General features: G+C 43.8%; 1 protein-coding gene across 1 annotated transcript in view; it reads left to right on the forward strand.

Annotated features, from left to right (window-relative positions):
• SPG11 (SPG11 vesicle trafficking associated, spatacsin) overlaps positions 1 to 20629 on the forward strand; it is a 2547571-nt gene that overhangs the window by 1589991 nt on the left and 936951 nt on the right. The window contains exon 24 of the mRNA XM_044077700.1: positions 5860 to 6019. Coding sequence (XP_043933635.1) covers positions 5860 to 6019 — 160 coding nt within the window. The remainder of the gene's footprint in view (positions 1 to 5859; positions 6020 to 20629) is intronic.

The following is a 20629-nucleotide window of genomic DNA, read 5'->3' on the forward strand; positions in this document are numbered from 1 at the left end:
GGACTACCTTGGCTCTGATCACCTCAGAGCAGAGTGGTTCCCAAACCTGAGACGTCTGCGTGGACTCCTCTGGGTTGGTGTCAGCTACAATCTTTTCGGGACCGTCCCTCCCCCGGGGTCCTCTGTTCTTGACAGTTTAGGCCTGGTGCCTTCTGCAGGCATTCGATCCAGGGTTACTCCATCCTTCTTTCCCTTGCCAGCTCCAGCTCCTCTGGTGGGAGGTCAGGCCTTCCCAGCATCGTCTGCCTTCCAGGTGGCAGAGAGGGCTTTCTACAAACCAAGAGATGTGGCCACTCTTCCCCCAGGTCTTACCCAATCCCATCCTGACCAGAGCTTTGCTCCCATCTTTTCTGTCCATACGCAGGCCCTCCAGGAGAGCCCTCCAGACCATCTCTCAGCAGGAGGTCCCTCTGTCTTCTGAGTCCTCTCCTGAGTATCCCGCAGAGGATGCACCTCAGAAAAGATGGTGCAAGAGGAAGCACCTAGACTCCCCTTTGCAGTCTTTGACAGAGGGCACTAATTTTGATGAGGGGGAATGCCCCCCCCCCAAATTCCACCTGATGATATCTCCTTTGGCGTGTCTTGGAAATACTGAAGCAGAAGGGTGGCTGGTCATCCCAGCCCCATTCCTTCATGGAGTCATTGTTCCTGGAGGCCTTCAGGCTGGGCGCAGCTACATCCTGGGTGACCCTGCCAGCGGATGAGCTCATTGACCTTATCACCTGCTGGGCTTGGAAGGAGGAAAACACAGTGTAGCCCATCACCAAACAGGCAAATAAATACCTTAGTCCTCCCAGTGTCTGTCCGTTCTGAAGTAAAGGTTTCCCAGTTGATGCCATTGTGGTGTCGGCAGCCACTGAGAAGGATCTAGCCGAGCAGAGCTCCTCTGTTCATCCCCCAAACAGAGAGTCTCAGGCTTTGGACAGACATGGAAACCAGGTGTATGTCTCAGCCAACTTTACACTGAGAGCATTAAATTACTTTACACTCCTCCAGAGAGATATGCTTAAGGAAGTGATTAAGGTCCTCTCGGATCTGAAGAAGGTATCTGCACAACTGACCACTATGTCCTCCATTGCATGCTGCAGAAGGGCAGCCCGTTCAGGCATAGCCCTCAGGAGACATGTCTACATGAGGCTGTGTGAGTTTGCGGACTCCATTAAGGTGTCATTCATTAATGCCCCCTTTGATGCTTTGTCTTTGTTTGGGCCATCAGATAAAGAAACTCTAACTTACAGTGAGCAGGAAGGTAAGACCTTATCTGCTGTAAGGATCAAGTCCCCCCCCCCCCCCCACATGGACCTTCTCCAGGAACCAACAGAGTGGGAAGAAGATGTAGTTCCATAAGTCTTGAAGGTCTTTTCTGGATTCACAGGATGAATCCTCTTCTAGAGGCAGAGAGATGGGATTTAGTGGTCATTGCTGTCACAGAAGGTAAGGGGGTCACCAAAACCAGGGCTTCAGAGAACCCTTCTCTGACAGGTCCTATCAGCGCTCCTGAGGCGTTGCCTAGCTGTCCTACTCTGGAGGCAGTCAGGGGCAAACTATCATTACACCCAGATGCCTGGATGAACATAAAAACACCTGGGTGTTAAATATAATATCCAGAGGTTACTATATTCCCTTTTCCCTTCTTCCTCCCAGTTCCAGGAGATATCTCCCCGATGCACTACCCAGTCAGAGGGAGAAAGCTTCCCTAGAAGTTCAAAAACTTCCAGAAAAAAGAGTCATCCAGGAAGTCCTGACTGAACATCAAGGGTGTGGAACTTATGCTTCTTTTTGGTGCCAAAGAAAACAGGGGACTTTCAACTGCTCTTGGATCTGAGCAGTCTGAATTTGTTTGTAAAAGAAGTCAAAGTTCTGCATGGTTATGGTACAGTCCATTCTGATGCATTCTACGTAAGGATGCATACTATCATATCAAAGTAGACAGGCACACCAGGAGACGTCTGCACTTTCAGCTGGGAGCCCATCATTACCAATTCAGAGCATTGCCATTTGGTCTCACCACTGTCCCCTGGGTGTTCACCAAATGCAAACTATAGTACCAGCTGGGTAATATATTTAGCTACCTGTCAGTGTTCGGCATTTTACATTGGCCAGACCTCAAGATCATTTAGAACTCGTATCAATGAACATAGAAGTGATATTAAGAACAAAAAAGAGACCAATGCTTTATTTCATCATACATTGAAACATACAAATGCTCAATTCACTTTTATGATTATTGATAGAATTATTGGTGATCGTAACAACTCACAAGGATGGCATAGCATCATAATTCATAAGGAAAAATATTGGATTATCACATTGGGTGCGCTTTTTCCACCAGGTCTAAATGACCATTTATAATTATTTGTTCTATCAGGAATGTATTGATATTTAGGGTGTTTAATGTTTCTGCATTGATACATGGTAGCAAATATCTAACTAATGTATTTGTCCATTTTAATTATAAGTGGACACTATATCATAAGTTTCAACTTTATTAAGACTATAAGTTGATCTAAAATTATAAAGGGTTTTTATGAGGAACCATTTCAATTTTGTGGTATATTATAAGAAATTGTGTTCTTTATATATTAATGCTAAGTTTTTGCATTGTTAGTGTATTATATGATGTTAATAATAATATGCCCGTATCATCCTTATGTAGCTTATCTTGGCTTTGTCAAGATGAATATGCACATTTTTATGTTTTTGCACCATGTAATCTATCTGTATGTTTGTAGGAAACGTAGCCCATTCTATCTAGGGAGTTTATTGGCTTTTCATTATTCAATGCCAAAAGCTATTTTTCATGCTGTCACATTTATTCTTATTATTATTGGCATTAGTTTTCAGTTTAATTTTTATTATCTAGTTTTGTGTATTGCTGTTTAAGGACTAGGAATATACCATTTCCTTTATGGGTTGGGCAGTTTTTTAATTGGTTGTATGAGTCTATAAATACTCATGACTTTGAACATTTACTGTTTTGACTAAGTATCACTGAAGAAGGCATTTTTTGCCGAAACCGGTCTGGTTAATAAAGTCATGTTTGTCATGTAACCCTCGGGGTTTTTCATCTACAGTGGTTTTCCTTTCTCTGGCCTCATCTGGTTCACCGCCCCTGGACTCTGGATCCAACTCCGGTCCTGTTATCTCCAATTATCTCACCCTTAGGGCTTGGTGCATCCAACCATCAACATCTCAAGCTGACAGCTTGGTTTCCCCACTTCCAGTGATTGATAGGCAGAAGAATTTGTCCTCCCTAGTGCAAAAGATCCTTCCGGCTTCTCTTAAACTATCCACTAGAAAAATTTACCTTGACAAATGGAAAAGGTTCTCTGCTTGGTTGGATACAAACAGCTTTGATCCTTTCTCGGCTCAAGTAGATAAGTTGCTGGAATACTTAGCCACCTTATTTCAATTGGGAGCCTCAGCCTCTACCATTAGATTTCATTTAGCTGCCATCTCAAATTTTTATAACTGTTTCTATGACCACTCATTAATGTCCCACCATCTTTGCAAAATTTTTCTTAAAGTCGCTCAACATTTGAAGCCACCTTTCAAAGATCTAATAGCGCCTTGGGACTTGACCTTAGTCTTGCAATGCCTAGTTCAACAGCCTTTTGAGCCAGCAGCCACTTGTGACCTCAAGTTTTTATCTTGGAAGACCCTCTTCCTAGTAGCTATCACATCTGCTAGGAGAATTTCAGAGTTACAGGCTTTGTGCATGAATAATTCCAAAATCATCTTCCACAGAGAGAGAGAGAGAGTATCACTCAGAACCAAATCCCTCTTTCCTTCCTAAAGTGGTAACAGAATCCAATATTATCCAGACTATAGACTTACCAGCTTTCTTTCCATATTTTTCAAACAGAGAAGAGTACTGCTTGCATATGTTGGACATCCACAGGCAGTTGCGTTTCTACTTAGAACAAAGGCCTCTAGAAAATCAGACAAACTTTTTCTGTCTTTTTCAGGCACCAGATTGGGAAAACCAGTTTTAAAGGTCACCTTGACAAAATGGTTAAAAGACTGCATTATTTTATATACAACCAGAACAAACTCAAACTACCAACAAAAGTTAGAGCTCATTCTATGAGATCTGTTTCCACTTCACCGGTCTTCCATTCCAGAGTTTCTATGGAAGACCTATGTGCAGCTGCAACTTGGGCTACCCCTCATACCTTTATCACTCATTACAAATTAGACATAGTCTTCAGGAGAAGAGCATCCTTTGCCTCTATGGTGCTTGGGAGTATCCTTCCTTAGGGCCCCTCAGGATCTAAAGTAGCTGGGGACTGTGTCCCATCAGTCAAGAATGAATGAAGATTGACAGTACCAGATAAAAAAGTTATGTTCTTACCGTAACGTTCGGTCTGTGTTGTCGATCTTCATTCATTCTTGACATCCCACCCTCCTTCCCCCTTCTAGAGACTCCTGGAGGTTTGGATCTAGTCTTGGGGTTTTTTGGGGCTGTTGCTCAGACAGAGCTTCCATATTTTCTTAATGGTAGGCAAACTTAATCTGAGGTAGTGGGAATAGAGGAAGTATGGGTAGAGCCTAAACTCGATAGGTTTTGGCTGATGAGAGCTTTGTATAATGGCCAAGTCGGTTCCGAGGGTTTGGAACCGAACCCATCAGTCAAGAACAAATGAAGATTGACAACACAGATGGAACGTTATGGTAAGAACATAACTTAATTTTTCTAATGTTGTTAGAGTTGCTGATGTGAAACAAGTCCATCAGTACAGGAACAGATGCTGCCTTATAGGCCAGGCCATAGATCCCCTTCTCAGCAGTTTGTATGAGACTGAGTATACGGATAAGACTTTGAGGCAGTCTGTGTATGTCATGTGGATTATGTCCTGTATTCTGTGCTTTTTTTTTTTTTTCATTCTAAAATCTAGAAGTTTGCTTGGCCTGTATATAGTAACTTTTTTTATTTAGGGGTCAATTACCCCACCATCACAGATTTGTTTTTAAGTATGTTGTGGTATGGTAGATGACTGAACTCTGATCCATCATAGCCTGGTGAAGCAATTTGTGAGAGTCTACTCTTCATCTCCAACCTCTAGAGAACAAGCCTTCTCCTCTTGGGGACTTAAAACTTGATGACTGATGTGGTGTCACATGCTCATTTGAGCTGGCTGTACGCTGAATGCCCATTTAGGGAATAGATAGTGTATTTCTGGAAGACTGTACTCTATTCAAGGCATTCCTCTTTGAAGTAATCTGCCTGCTTTTTGAGTTCTTTAACTCAACGGATCATTCATGAAATTATTTATGAAATGCTTCTTGAGAATCAATCTGAGTGTTTCATCCAGTGCAAAAACCTGCTGAAAGTAAAATATGACAAATATGTGAGTACTTTTTTGGGGGGTTGTACAGTTGCAACCTTTTTGGAATGCTTAAGTAATCATTCATGTCAACAGGTCTTCCTGGTGTTAGATTTCTTTTGCCTTGGCTTTTAGTGTGATTTCCTGCAGGTGCAACCAGTTGTCTAAGCAGGGGGCAAAGAACTCGGGACCATGAAGACATAAACACAGCTTAGCAGCAGTGCGAGGATGCCATGCTTGCTCTGGTGGATCCATTTGCACATGGGATGCACAGGTTCAGAATTTGAAAAGTAATTTGAAAGGCACTGTAATGTTGTTCCCAACAATTGTACCACTGCACCAAAGGGACATCTTGATCATGTCATGTCTGATATGGCAGGAATTTACATATTTCCTCATGACTACAATTCTGTCTTCACTTTGTAAGCAGTACCTTGCAAACATCTTATTGTGCAGTAATAGAAATGCTGTTCTTGAGCGTATTTTGTCCTGTTTGAAAATGCCACTAAATTAAGTTTGTTTTGTAACGCAGGACATCCTACAAGTCTGGCCAGGAGTGGTCATTAGTGATCCAATTCTGTAAGCTTCATGGCTTAAAACTGAGCACAACATTTCTTCATGAATGTGCTGAAGCAAATGACTGGCTGCAGTTTATACTCTTCATTCAGCTTAGTAACTATCAAGCAGATGAGGTGAGTCATAGCTTGTGTTCAGAAATATCTGACAGAATGTGTGTGTGCGCACGCGCTCATGTATTTTATACGTATTTTTAAAGTAGAATATCTTAGGGCATTCTGTGTGAAAAAGAACTCCAGGAGGAAATGAGAGGTGGGTGGTCTAATTGCAGTTTTTACTTTACCTCAAAACAGAAAACTTGTAACTGTTTTGTAGTTAACCAATGGTTACAGTAAATGTTCAGTAAATTTTCCCAGTTGCTTGAATGTATTCATGCTCTTCCTTTTTCATATCAGACACCTGCAGGGACCTCTGCTTCTCAGTAAGTAAAGCACTGATGTTTTAATTTGTTTTATAGATTTTCAGTTTTGGTAAAAGATGTCTATCAATTAAGCACAAGTTGCATGTAAAGGTAGTGCATTTGGACCATGTGAAATTCTTGTGTAAAAATGTCACGCCTCTTACATGAGCTTATACATTTTTCACACACAAACTGTGTCTAAAATTACATAATGCCCTCATTGCCATCATTTAGGGTCGATGCTATTAACAGCGTGGTGCAATAATTCAGCTCATAACCTTTGAAAAGTTGAATTTTTTTTTCCCTTCTTTGAGTTCTTGGGATTCTGTCTGAATGCTTGTGACTACAGTCATGCCACTTTTATCCATGTCTCTAATAGAATCACAGCACCTATGAACACTGACTTTATTTTGTTACCAATAACAAAATGAAAGGCCTGGCTGTGGAAAGATGCATAGTGGAATGGCTTAGACGTTACTTTGGCTGAGTTTCTCTGTGTGATGTGCTGAAATACTCATAATCAGAAAAAGGAGTCAGTGGAATCCATAACTAACTAGAAATACAGCAACCGCCTACAGAAAACTCCAAACAGTGCACTGTGCATTTCCTCAGTTTATACTTGTCTGTCACCTGCAATGTATAGCATGATGCAGAGAAAGTCAGTATTGACAAATGTTACTGAATATGCATAGCAAGCTGCATGATTAGATTACATCAGTCAGGTATAGGGTTTCCAGGGTAATTAGTCCATTGTATAGAGGGTATGTACTGTGGAAAATATTGTAGCTGAGTTACAGAATTGTGTTTAAGTTGTAATGTGGTGTAATACACAGTAAGCAGTAAAAGGGGTCTATGTCAGATGATCGAGTTTTCCAAAACTCGAAATTCATATGGTCAAGTTTCTGAAAACTTGAATATAAAAAAAAAAAACACAAAAATCTACACTTTCTATGTTTTTGCAAGGGGGCAAGCCCCCCTGCAACTCCCCACACCCCCTGCTAATTATGTATATCAATTCTGAGATCGCACTACAGTGAGGAAAAGGGTAAATTTCCTGATCCGCATTGTACTGCGATCCCCATTCAAAGGTTTTGAGTTTTCAAAAACTTTATCATACGGTCGCGACCATGTGAATTTTGAGTTTCTGAAAACTCAATCAACTGATAGGGACCCCAGTAAAGGATATTAATACTGTCATATATCTCTGTCATGTGCACCTTTGTTGCAGATGACACATAGTCATAATAGGTTGTCATAATCTGTGTAATGGAGGCCTACCGACTGCTATCTCCCTAATGTAAAACTATCAAAAACATACCCCCTGTATCTGTTGGCAAAAACCTAAAACATTGTCTGTTGTCAGTTTTCATTCAATCTTCAACTAACGTGTTCGGATCCGATCTCTCAGATCTGACTCGTCCGTTGCAAAAGCTCATAGCAACTTTGAACTCTCGAGCTTCTCCCTTACCTATAATGCACCAACACCATTTACCTCAGATCTTGTTTGCTGCTTGTCAGCGAAAGATATGGTGACTGAATCCTCTTGAGCTAAGTGTAAGTTTTTTATCAAAAGTTTTGTTCTTTCTTTTTCTAATCTTTAAAGTAGTTATATCTTATCTTCCTTATCCATTGCCTATTAGTTAGATAATTTCTTTCACTTTTTTTGTACATTTTTGTAGTCTAAATACTGTCGTTAGTATTTCTTTCCACTTTTCTACTCTATGTGTAATCATTAGATGTTCTTCCTGTTTCACTGTTGCAGTCATCACATTTGAGTTATCTGCCTGCAGGTAGCCCTCAGCCAGCCTGAATACCAGAGTCTTCAGATTTCTGTGTCAGATGCTGTCACTTCTTCTATGACATCAGGTTGTCAGGGGTATAAAACATGTGGCCGACGCCATTATATCAGTCTTTCTTGCCGTGCGGTGCCCGAAGCAGAAGCAGTTCTCAGGTGCCGGTCGGCTGACTCCTGAAATTTTCATTTTCGAGTTTCAGACCTGAAAGCCAAATCAGCTGGGGATCCTTTTTTCTTGTTCTAACCGATGTCAGAAAAAATTAACAATTGTATTGCCTGTGGAAAGCAAATACTTCATAGAGATTTTCATTCTTACTGCGTCACCTGCTTAGGCCCAGACCACGATGTCCTTCGCTGTCGGTTTTGTGCCTTGTTCAATGCCCGAACTATTCATCGTCGGGCTATTTCGATCTCCGTACTCCAAAATGGGTTCTTTAAGCCATCTGACTACCAATCTTCCGAAAAAACGTAAGGATAAAGACACAGTCAGAAGGTCCAAAATTGCCGATGACGCTTCTGTTAAGCTAGTCGCCAGTCCTCCAGTACTCAGTAAGGCACTTTCGCAGCCCCTGATACCCGCTATTACAGATTCGCAGGCCTCTGCTGAGACCCATTCTGAGTCCGGTATGCCACGAGATGCTTCTTCGACTATGGAGCCTGCGGATGTCTCTACCTTGGATGGGTCCGGAGCCGCTGTGCAGGCACCGGCTTCTGAAGGTGTATTCAGGCCTACCAATTTTCATATTAAGCCGATGACTTCATTTCAGGCTAAGAATACCGAATTGCTCAGGCGTAAGGCTTGCACTACACCTAGAAAACAGACGACCAAACTGCAATTCTCAGGCCCATATGCCTCAAAAACAAATGATTAGAATGGCTGAAAACCTTACTACCTTAATTAGGGGAAGCCAGCCTTCCCCCTCAAAGAGACCTAGAATTGATTTTCTTTCTGATTCTTCTGATCAGGAATCTGAAATTTCTATTCCTTCTGACTACCAGGATTTATCCTTATCTACTTATGAGGGTTCTGATGCAGAGGATTCCATTCCCTCTGCTTCCCCTCCAGAAGAGTTTTCTTCTGGTGAAACCTTGCATACCCTTAGGGAGCATTTCCGCCTCGAAAGCCAGGACTATTCTGTGTCCAAAAAGAGACTTAGGGAATTTTTACTCCTGCCTCAACACAGGTCTCTAGCTTTCTGTCCTGTTCTGGAGATTGCAGATGATGTTTTCTTGGAATCAAGCCTTACCCCAGACACTTTGCCTCCAGCTCCCAGGAATTCGAACAGGTACTACAGAGTACCTGACTCTCACAAATTCCTCTTCAAGAATCCCACTGTGGATCCAGAGACCATTTCCCAAGGACCAAAAGGCATTAAGGCTACTACTGCCAAAAGTCTTACCCCTTCTGATAGGGACTCTAGAGCTTTAGGCAGATGGGGTAAGAAGGTATACACTTCTGCTACTTTGGCCATTAGGGCTTTAAATTGCCAGTTTCATATGTTAGTGTCAGCAGCATATTATGGGACTACTTAAACAGAAATTGATGTTGATTCCTGACTGTGCTGAACATAGAGTTAATGCAGTCTGCTGAATAAGTTGGTAAACATACTTTGCAATGTGGTTTTGATGCTTTAGAAGCATCTTGCAGGGCTGCTGTCACTGGATCTGTACTTAGAAGGCATGCTTGGCTTAAAAAAACAAAACTTGCCAGATCATGTTAAAGCTAAATTACTGGATGCACCCTTAAACCAAGAACGCCTTGTTGGCAACAAAGCAGAAGTAGACCTCAAAAGGATGGAAGAAAAAGCTAAATCTATGCAAACTGTTAAAGATTTCTTAGTACAGCCTCCTAGATTCAGTAGGCATTGGCCTTCAAAGAACTGGTCTTTTCCAGTCACTTCCAGGCCTTCTCAGTCCAGACCCAGGAGCAGCAGACTACCAAGACTTCAATGTCAGACTATGCCCTGATCTAAGCAATGGGGGGCTCCCACTTCCAAAGCAGGGAGTAGTAAGCCACCCCCCTATGGAAAAATGTCACAATGACTTATCCTTAACTCTTCCAATCCCTGCTCAACTACTTGCTGCCTTAGGAGGAAAGCTCGCCCTGCATGCAAAAAACTGGGAACTCATTACCCAGGACAAATGGGTTTTAAACATAGTTTCCCTAGGATACAGTTTCCACTTCCACTCACTCCTAAACCCAAGTGGATGGCCAGACCTTCCCTCAAATCAGTGGGTGGAGGCCCAGAAACAGGTGCTCTCTCTCCTCTGTATCAGGGCTATCCAACCTGTTCCAGAAAAACAAAGGGGACAAGGTTTTTATTCAAGACTGTTACTGGTTCCCAGAAAAGAAAACTCCTGGGGTCCTATCCTGGACCTGTCTATTCTCAACACCTTTTTTGGTGGTTCCAAAATTCAAAATGCTAAGTGTTCAACAGCTTCTTCCTATGCTAGCCAAGGATGCCTAGCTGGCAACCCTAGACTTAAAATAAGCTTACCTGCACATCCCAATAAGGGAATCCTGCAGATAATGCCTACAATGTTCATCGTGCATACAGCTGCAGTAATCACAGATGGGTTTTCTGCCGACAGGCGGGTCCTTGGTCGGCCGAATTCCAAAGTCTAGGTCCGGCGTTGGTTGCTATCGCTTTCTTTCCTGACGTCAGTGAGGCAGGGGTATATAAGACACAACCGACGCCATTTTCTTCAGTCTTTTTTGCTGCGCGGTGCCCGAAGCAGAAGCTGTTCGCAAGTGCCGGTCGGCCAGCTCCTGAATTTACGAAAAATTTGGAAACCGAAGTCTTCATTAAAGCTAAGTACCCCGTTGGGGAATCTTTTCTTGCCTCAGACCGAGGTCAGAAAAAGTTAACAATTGTATTTCTTGTGGGAAGCAAATACCGCATAAGGATTTCCATTCCCTCTGCATACCTTGTTTAGGCCCAGACCACGACGTCTCGGGCTGTCGCTTTTGCGCTACTTTCAATAAACGCACTATTAAGCGTCGGGCGGAGTTCGCCCAACACTTTTTTGGTAAAGCCTTTGATTATAAAATGTCTTTGGAGACTCCGACTACCGTTTTGTCCAAAAACGCAAGGACAAGGACCGACACGCGAGGTCCGCAGTCTCCACCGACAGCACGCCAAAACCAGCTACACGTGGTCCGGTTCTCAGCGAGACGCCTATGCAGTCCCTGACTACCGACGAAACTTCTTTGGCGGTGTCTTCTGTAACCGAGACCGCAGGTACCTCGGCCCATACCCAGACTACAACCACCGAAGCCACTGTGAGCGTTGAGCCTCCTAATGTGGACAGGTCCACTTCCACCCATGGTGTCTTTGGACCCTCATCTTCCTTTTCCATTAAGGCCTTTACTAAGTCCAAATCAGCCAGGCATCCCAAGAGGCCTGTTGCACAGGGCCCATCCCCAGGCCCTATGCCTAAAAACAGATGCTTAAAATGGCTGAGGATTTAATTACTCTTATCAGGGGTTCCCAACCCTCCAGACAAGAGACCCACCGGGGACGAAGATTCTCCCTCTTCTGATCAGGGCTCCATTTTTCAGAACATTCTGATGTAGAGGAACACTCTTACTCCCCTTTTGAAGATTCTGATGCAGAGCAGTCCATTCCTTCTGTATCTCCTCCTGAGGATTTTTCTTTTGGGGAAACCTTGCACACCTTGAGGGAACACTTCCATTGGGAAGGCCAAGACTTTTCTGATTCCAAGAAAAGACTTAGGGAATTTCTTTTGTTACCTCAACACAGACCTCTAGCTATATCTCCTGTCTTGGACGTACTTGATGATGTTTATTCGGAGGCTTGCCTTAATCCGGATTCCCTGCCTCCTGCCCCAGTCAAGCCTGATAGGTACTACAGAGTTCCTAACTCTCACCAATTTCTTTACAAAAGCCATAATGCTGATCCTGAAACCATTTCTCAAGGCCCCAAGGGAATGAAGGCCTCTACTGCTAAGAATCCACTACCTTCCGAAAGAGAGTCAAGATCCTTAGAAAGGTGGGGAAAAAAGGTATATACCTCGGCCACCCTAGCCATGAGGGCCTTAAATTGTCAGTTTCATATGCTTAAATATCAGCAGTTTCTGTTATCACAATTAAGAAATAAAATGTCTCAACCTGAACAACCAGGTTTGAAGGAGCTGCAGGATATGATGCATAGTGCAGAACAAGTGGGTAAACACACCTTACAATGTGGCTATGATGCCCTAGAGGCCTCTAGTAGAGCTGCTGTTACAGGATCAGTCATTCGTAGGCCTGCATGGCTTAGGGAACAAATCTTGCCTGATCATGTGAAAGCTAAACTACTAGATGCTCCTTTACAAAAGGATGTGCTATTTGGTACTAATGCTGAGGAGATACTACGGAAAATGGAAGTAAAAGCCAAATCTATGCAAACTGTCAAAGCTTTTCTACAGGTTCAACCACCACGTTTTAGCAGAAATTGGCCTTCTAAAAACTGGTCCTTTCCAGCCATGGACAAGCCCCAAAGAGGTAGATACAGGCGCACAAGGGGCAGAGGGCAATCACAAGGATCATATAGAGGCAGGCAATGGCAAACTCCAGCACCAAGAGGTGGCGAAGACAGTGCACAACAATACAGGAAACAAACCCAATGACTTCCTCCTTTCCATGCCAAGCAAGTCTCAGCTGGCAGCACCCTTGGGAGGAAAGCTGGCATTATTTACAAGAAATTGGCATATTGTCACAACAGACAAATGGATCCTGGACGTTATAAACAGAGGCTACAGATTTCATTTTCACACTCTCCCAAAAATGAGAGGCATGCCAAACCTGCCACACAATCAAAGGGCAGAGGCACAACTACAAATTTCAAAGCTCATAGACATGAAAGCTATTCAAGAGGTACCTACTCACGAACAAGGTCATGGTTTTTATTCCAGGCTATTTCTGGTACCAAGGAAAGGAACCGACTGGAGACCCATTTTGGACTTATCCATCCTAAACACATTCTTACTCGTACCAAAATTCAAGATGCTCACATTACAGCAGCTTCTTCCCATGCTGGGCAAGGAGTTTTGGCTGGTAACATTGGACCTCAAGGAGGCATACCTGCATGTCCCAATCAGACAAAGCTGCAGAAGATACCTCAGATTTCTTGCAGGTTCAATCCACTATCAATTCTCTGCATTGCCCTTTGGCTTATCTACTGCGCCCAGAGTATTCACGAAATGCCTGGCATCAGTAATTGCCTACTGCAGACTTCAAGGGATACAAATTTACCCTTATTTGGATGACTGCCTGATCCAAGCAGACAGCAAGCACATACTTCTGGACCATCTGGCTTATGCAACACGGTTACTGAATTCTCTGGGATACACAATCAACAAAGAGAAATCCAGGCTAACACCATCTCAGAAAATAACTTTCCTGGGTGCCAACTTGGACACGAACACCCAGATGGCCTATCTTACGCCAGAAAAACAGGGGCAACTAACTCAGTACTTCAAAATACTAGCAAATTGTACCAGGCTTACTGCAAGGAAAATTCTGCAGGCTCTGGGTTTCATGGCATCTTGCATTCTTTTAATCCCATGTGCAAAGTTGCACATGAGGAAACTTCAATGGTACCTAAAAAAACTATGGTCTCAACACAGCCACAGTTTGGAAACAATAATACCAATAATTCCATGTTTGCAAAAGGAATTTCTATGGTGGGCTCAAGCATGTCAAACAAACACAGGTCTCCCATTCTGCAAGTCTCAAGCAAATCAAGTCATCACAACAGACGCCTCAGATTACGCCTGGGGGGCGCACATGACAGACAGGTGCATTCAGGGCAAATGGTCCCAAAAGGAAAAGCACCTTCACATCAATCAAAAAGAAATGCTAGCAGTGATAAATGCAATTACAGCTTTCAAGGACCTCCTGCATCCAGGACAATTATTGATATGAACAGACAACCCCACAGTAATGTGGTACATAAACAAACAAGGAGGAACACATTCATACCCCCTGTGCAGACTAGCAATGACACTTTGGAACTTGGCTCTGGAATGGCAAATCGAACTTCAAGCACAGTACTTGCCAGGTTTGGAAAACATGCTGGCAGACAATCTAAGCAGAAATATGACAGATCCACACGAATGGAAGTTGCATCCTCAAGTGTTTACAAAGATAATCCAAGCGTGGGGGAGGCCAGACATAGATCTCTTCGCCTCCCACAGGAATCATCAATTGGAAAAGTTTTGTTCAAGGACCTTTCATCCAAAGGCCTGGAGAGTGGACACCCTTTCATTCAGTTGGACAGCATGGACAGTTTACGCTTTCCCACCTCTGCCTCTTCTGCCCAAGGTGCTCTTGAAAGCAAGAGCAGACAGACCAAAGATGATACTGATTGCTCCAGACTGGCCAAGACAACACTGGTACCCACTCCTGAGGAGCCTAACACATACTCCTCCCTGGCCCCTACCTCTAATGCCTCTTCTGCTGACTCAGCACAGCTACAAAACTCTTCACAGTCAGCTGAAAACACTCAATCTCGCTGCTTGGAAAATTCCTTAATACCACAACAGACCCTACTCCCCAAAGAGGTGCAGGATGTCATTTTGGAGGCCAGAAGGCCATCTACTAGAAAGGCTTACTCCGCAAAATGGAAACTGTTTTGCTCATGGAATGAGAAAAAAGGCCAGGACCCTACAAAACTGAATTTGCCTCAGGTATTACAGTATCTAGCTGAGCTGCTGAACAGTGGACTTTCATTTTCCTCCATAATAATCCATGCCTCAGCCATTTCTGCAGAATTCAACACGGATCCACCCTTATTCTCTCACCCACTCTTAAGACAGTTCCTCAGAGGGGCTAAGAATATAAGACCACCAAGGAAACAACCAGTGCCAGCCTGGGATCTTAATTACATTCTAGAAAAATTAACATTGCCTCCCTTTGAACCAGCTGCCTCAACAGATTTGCAACATTTGTCCTGGAAAACAGCCTTCCTTCTGGCCATTACCTCAGCTCGTAGGGTTTCGGAACTACAAGCCCTCATGGCTGTGCAGCCCTTTCTCATCTTCCATCAGGGCAGGGTTTCCCTTCGAACCAACCCATCATTTATGCCTAAAGTGGTATCCAGAGTAGCTTTAAATCAAGCCATACACTTACCTACCTTTTACCCCAATCCTCAAAACAAAGGGGAAAGGCTGCTACACTCCTTAGACAACCATAGACAGCTACGTTATTATTTGGACAGAACAAAGCCTTTCAGGAAATCAGAACAACTTTTTGTGTCCTATGCTGTAGGAGCTCAAGGGAAGCCAGTTACCAAACAGACAATTTCAAAATGGATAGGCCACTGCATACGGTTTTGTTACTCCTATCATGGAGAATCTGTCCCTACAGGCATCAGATCCCACTCCACCAGGGCCACAGCTACCTCTACAGCCTTCCTCAGAGGAGTTCCTGCCAAAGATATTTTGGAGGCAGCCACTTGGAGTTCTGTGCATACCTTCACAAAACACTACCCACCTGCCTTTAGATTCCAAAACTAGAGCAGGCTTTGCCACTGCTGTGTTGCAGGGCATTCTGGCTCATCCCAGCAACACCTAGTGCCTACCACCCTGTGCGTAGCTTTGGGATTCTACCCATCTGTGATTACTGCAGCTGTATGCACGATGAACATAGTACAGTTTTGTACCTACCATAAATGTAGATGTTCGAGTGCTAATACAGCTGCAGTACAGTTTTCCCTCCCTCCTTCCCCTCTTGGTAAAGGCCTAGGGCCTAACCCGTCTTCATACAACCTGATTGGGTTATCCTTCTATGGTATATTTGCTTACAACTACTGTTTTTTGATTATATTGCATTGCATGTATATAAGTATAATTTATGTATTGCCTTCCTACTGGGGGCACCTGACATCTGGGGCAAGAAAGACTGAAGAAAATGGCGTTGGCTGTGTCTTATATACCCCTGCCTCACTGACGTCAGGAAAGAAAGCGACAGCAACCGACGCCGGACCTAGACTTTGGAATTTGGCCGACCGAGGACCCGCCTGACGGCAGAAAACCCATCTGTGATTACTGCAGCTGTATTAGCACTCGAACATCTACATTTATGGTAGGTACAAAACTGTACTTTTCAGGGTGGGCTGCATGCACTATCAGTTCTCTGCACTTTCCTTTGGCTTATCTTCTGTGCCCAGGGTATTCACAAAGTGCCTAGCTCCACCGATTGCATTTTGCAGGCAAAGAAATATTCAGATTTACCTATACTTGGACGATTGCCTGATTCAGGCAGAAAGTCAGGACTTGCTATTACAACACCTGGCATTTGTAAAGAGACTTCTAACCTCACTAGGGTTCACCATCAGTGAGAAGACATCACACCTAGTACCCTGCCAGCAGATTGTATTCTTGGGAGCAAGCTTGAACACAACTTCCCAGATGGCATTCCTAAGTCTAGAGAAACAAGTTTGACAACCTACTTCAACCTACTGGCCACAAAAACCCAGCTATCTGCAAGGAAAATCCTGCAAGCCCTGGGGTTCATGGCTTCTTGCATTCTGTTAATTCCATATGCAAGACTGCATATGAGGAAACTTCAATGGTATCTAAAAAGTATATGGTGTCAACATTCTCAGGACCTGGAAACAATGATTCCTGTCATTCCTTGTCTAAAGGCAGAGTTCCTTTGATGGGCAGAGGCCTGCTACCACAACAAAGGGACTCCCTTTCACTCTACCCCTTGCCGCCCAAACCCTAACAGACGCATCAGACTATGCATGGGGGGGCTCACATTGCAGGGCAGTGCATTCAGAGCAAATGGAACCCAAAACAGATGCACCTGCATATCAATCAAAAATAAATGCTAGTTGTACAGAATGCTCTGACAGCCTTCAAAGACCTTATTCTTCTAGGACAACTATTGGTAAAGACAGACAACACCACAGTTATGTGGTACATAAACAAGCAGGGGGGAACCCATTCCTACCCACTCTGCAGACTAGCCATAGCTCTGTGGAATACAGCCTTGAGCTACCAAGTAAACTTGCAATCTCAGTTCCTGCCAGGCAAACTAAATTCACTGGCAGACGACTTTAACAGAAATCTCATAGACCCACGCAAATGGAAACTAGAACCCAAAATTTTCAAGCTCTTGAGAAACAAATGGGGGACACCAGAGGTAGACCTGTTTGCTTCCCCTCAGAACTACCAATTGAACAAATTCTGCACCAGAACTCCCCACAGTCAAGCATGGAAAGTGGATGCCTGTTCTTTACATGGGAAAGCCTCTCAATTTATGCCTTTCCCCCTCTGCCTCTCCTCTCAAAGGTTCTACTAATGATCAAACAGGACAAGCCAAGGACAATCCTGATTGCGCCAGACTGGCCACACCAGCACTGGTACCCCCTTTTGCGCAGTCTGACAGTGCTGCAACCATGGCACCTGCCTCAGACCCCTTCCCTGCTGTCCCAGCAGGCGGGCCAGATTCTGCACCCTCAACTTCAAACCCTGAACCTTACAGCCTGGCTAATTCCCTGAGCTCACCTCTACCAACCCTCAGTAAGCAGGTGCTGGATGTCATTCTTGAAGAAAGGAGGCCTAGTACTAGAAAATCCTATTCAGAAAAGTGGAAAAGATACTGTTCCTGGAGCCAGACTCAGGGTATGGGTACAATGGTGCCCAGCTTACCTCATATTCTAGACTACTTAACAGAAGTGCTCCACAAGGGCCTAACTTTCTCTTCAGTCAAGATTCATGCCTCTGCCATTTCAGCACATTATAATACTGAGCCATCCCTCTTCTCTCATCCCCTGCTAAAACAATTCCTTAGAGGGGCCAAAAATGTAAGACCCCCCCCTGAGAGCTCGCAGTCCAGCCTGGGACCTTAACTTTGTATTGGAAAAAATCACTCTTCCCCCCTTTGAACCAGCTGCTACAGCAGAGTTGAAATTCCTTTCTTGGAAAACTGCCTTACTTCTAGCCATCACTTCTGAAAGAAGAGTGTCTGAACTGCAGGCCCTCATGGCAATGGAACCCCTCATTATCTTCCATGCGGACAGGGTTTCCCTCAGGACTAATCCATCCCTTATGCCCAGGGTGGTGTCTAGTGTGGTTCTAAACCAGTCCATTCATTTGCCTACTTTTTTCCCTAATTCTCAAAATAAGGGGGAAAGGATACTGCATTTTCTGGATGTGCACAGACAGCTTAGATTCTATTTGAACAGAACTAAGCCTCTCAGAAAATGTGACCAGCTTCTAGTTAGCTTTGCTGCAGGGGCAGAGGGCAAGGCTGCTTCAAAGCAAACCATTTCCAAATGGATAGCCCATTGTATCCATTTCTGCTACAAGCACCATGGAAAACCTACCCCACAGGGGATAAGATCACATTCCACCAGGGCTGCATCTACCTCTACGGCATTTCTCAGAGGAGTCCCTACCAGGGACATCCTAGAAACTGCTACATGGAGCTCTGTGCATACTTTCACCAAGCATTACCACCTGCCTATCTTTTCTAAATCCAGAGCTGGATTTGCCACAGCAGTCTTGCAAGGCCTGATTGCTAGCCCTAATGCTCTTTAACTGGCTCCACCCTTCCTTAGCTTTGGGAATCAACCCAAATGTGGTTACTGCAACAGTGAAACACAAAGAACATAGTACAGTTGTGTACACTTACCATAAATGTAGATGTTAGAGTGTATTCACTCTTGCAGTCCTGGTTATCCTCCCTCCTGCCCCCTGACTTCTCTTGGCTCTATCTTTCCTTCTTGTTTGGTATATATTATATCTTGTATATTTCCTTTTTGTTGGGGGTGTACCATACCATATAATTGCTTCCTATTGTGGGGGCACCTGACATCTGGGGCAAGAGAAACTGATGTAATGGCATGGGCCGCATGTTTTATACCCCTGATGACCTGACGTCATGGAAGAAGTGACAGCATCCGACACACAAATCCGAAGACTCTGATATTTAGGCCGGCTGAGGGCTACCTGCAGGCAGATAACCCAAATGTGATGCCTGCAACAGTGAATACATTTGAACATCTACATTTATGGTAAGTGTAGACAACTGTAGTTTACCATTATTGGTATTTGCCATTTTCGCTGTCCTTTTTATATATGTATATGTACATAATATGTATGTATGTCTATCATATATATAAAATAAAAATATTTTTTTCTTCAGTTGTAACTGTCATTTTAACCAATTTTTTTATAGTGAGGTTTAGTGACTGCCTTTCCATTGGTGTTCTGTCTAATGGCTGAAAAAGAGAAAGGCCCTGTGGGGTTTAAGTGCCTTAAATATGGACATAAAATTCTGTTCTCGGATGCCCAAACACTCTGTTGTACTGCCTAGGTCTTTTTTCAAGAGGACTGTGCTATTTGTCGCGGATTTAATCTGAGAGCACTTACTGAGAGAAAGAACAAATTGATTATTAAAGGCATGCTGCAAACCTCTTTTGAGGAGGCCTTATCTAGCGTTTCCTTCAAAAAAGTCAAAGTCAACCTCTCCAAGTCCTTCCTCGTCTTCTTCAAAGGCTGCTGAGTAGACTAGGAATAGACCAGTATCTGGACATTCTGAACATAAAAGAAAAAAGGCAAAAGCTTCAGATCAGATTTCATCCTCAGATCCAAAGCACAAAAAAAATCTTCCTAGGATCCAACCTCAACATTGAATCCTAATAAAAAGGGAATTGAATTATTGGATCCAACCACATTGGATCCAACAAAAAGTTCCACTTCAATACATTTACCATGAACTAGGTATTCTCCCCTTTGGACTCCCGTGCTATTAAGAGTTCCATCACCTTTCCTGGAAAGACCAAAATCTACATCTGTCATATCCACTTGCTCTTCTAGAAGCCTCATGGAAGAAGAAGATGTGGAGAGAGTGGTGAGAAAGATTCTCTCAGCACAGAGCCAGTCAGGTATCCCGTCTGCTTCTACCCCTTCAGGTCAGGAGATACATTCTGCAACTACACCACCCTTAAAAGTTCCTCCTCTGACTCTCCATACAGGACGTCAGAGCCCTTGGATCCAAGTTGCTTACCACTATCTTGCTTGGATCTGAGGATTACCTTATCCTCGGATCCAAAGTTGGCTTTGAAAATTTCGGTCCAGTCAGATCCAGAGAGCTCTTGGAGCTGAGACTACCCTGTCAGATATGAGATGTTAGCGTCAACTCCAAAGCTTTTGGAGTCATCTCTGCATGTTGGGACCTTGGCAAGACTTAGTTTGGCTCTGACGTCTGCCTTTGGAGATCTGTCTTTGGAACAGTGTGGGATTAGGATCCAGAAACTGGCCTTCTCAGATCTGGGTCCTATACCTCTCTGGGGCAGGTCTGCCTTTGAGGTTATGGAGAGGGCCCTGTCTACATCGTTGACACAGTTTCTCCCCCCCTTGGAACCTCAAGCTGTTACCTCTCCATCTCTGCGCTTGGAGTCTCACCTTTCTTCTTCACAAGGATAGCTGGTACTGAAACCACAGGCTACTCTGCAGGGTATCTCCATTTCTTCTTATACCTCCCAGGAGCATTCCGGTGAGGAGGACCCTAAG

Source organism: Protopterus annectens, chromosome 7.part0 (assembly GCF_019279795.1).
Source record: "Protopterus annectens isolate FY-2018-M chromosome 7.part0, PAN1.0, whole genome shotgun sequence".
Taxonomy (NCBI): domain Eukaryota; kingdom Metazoa; phylum Chordata; order Ceratodontiformes; family Protopteridae; genus Protopterus; species Protopterus annectens.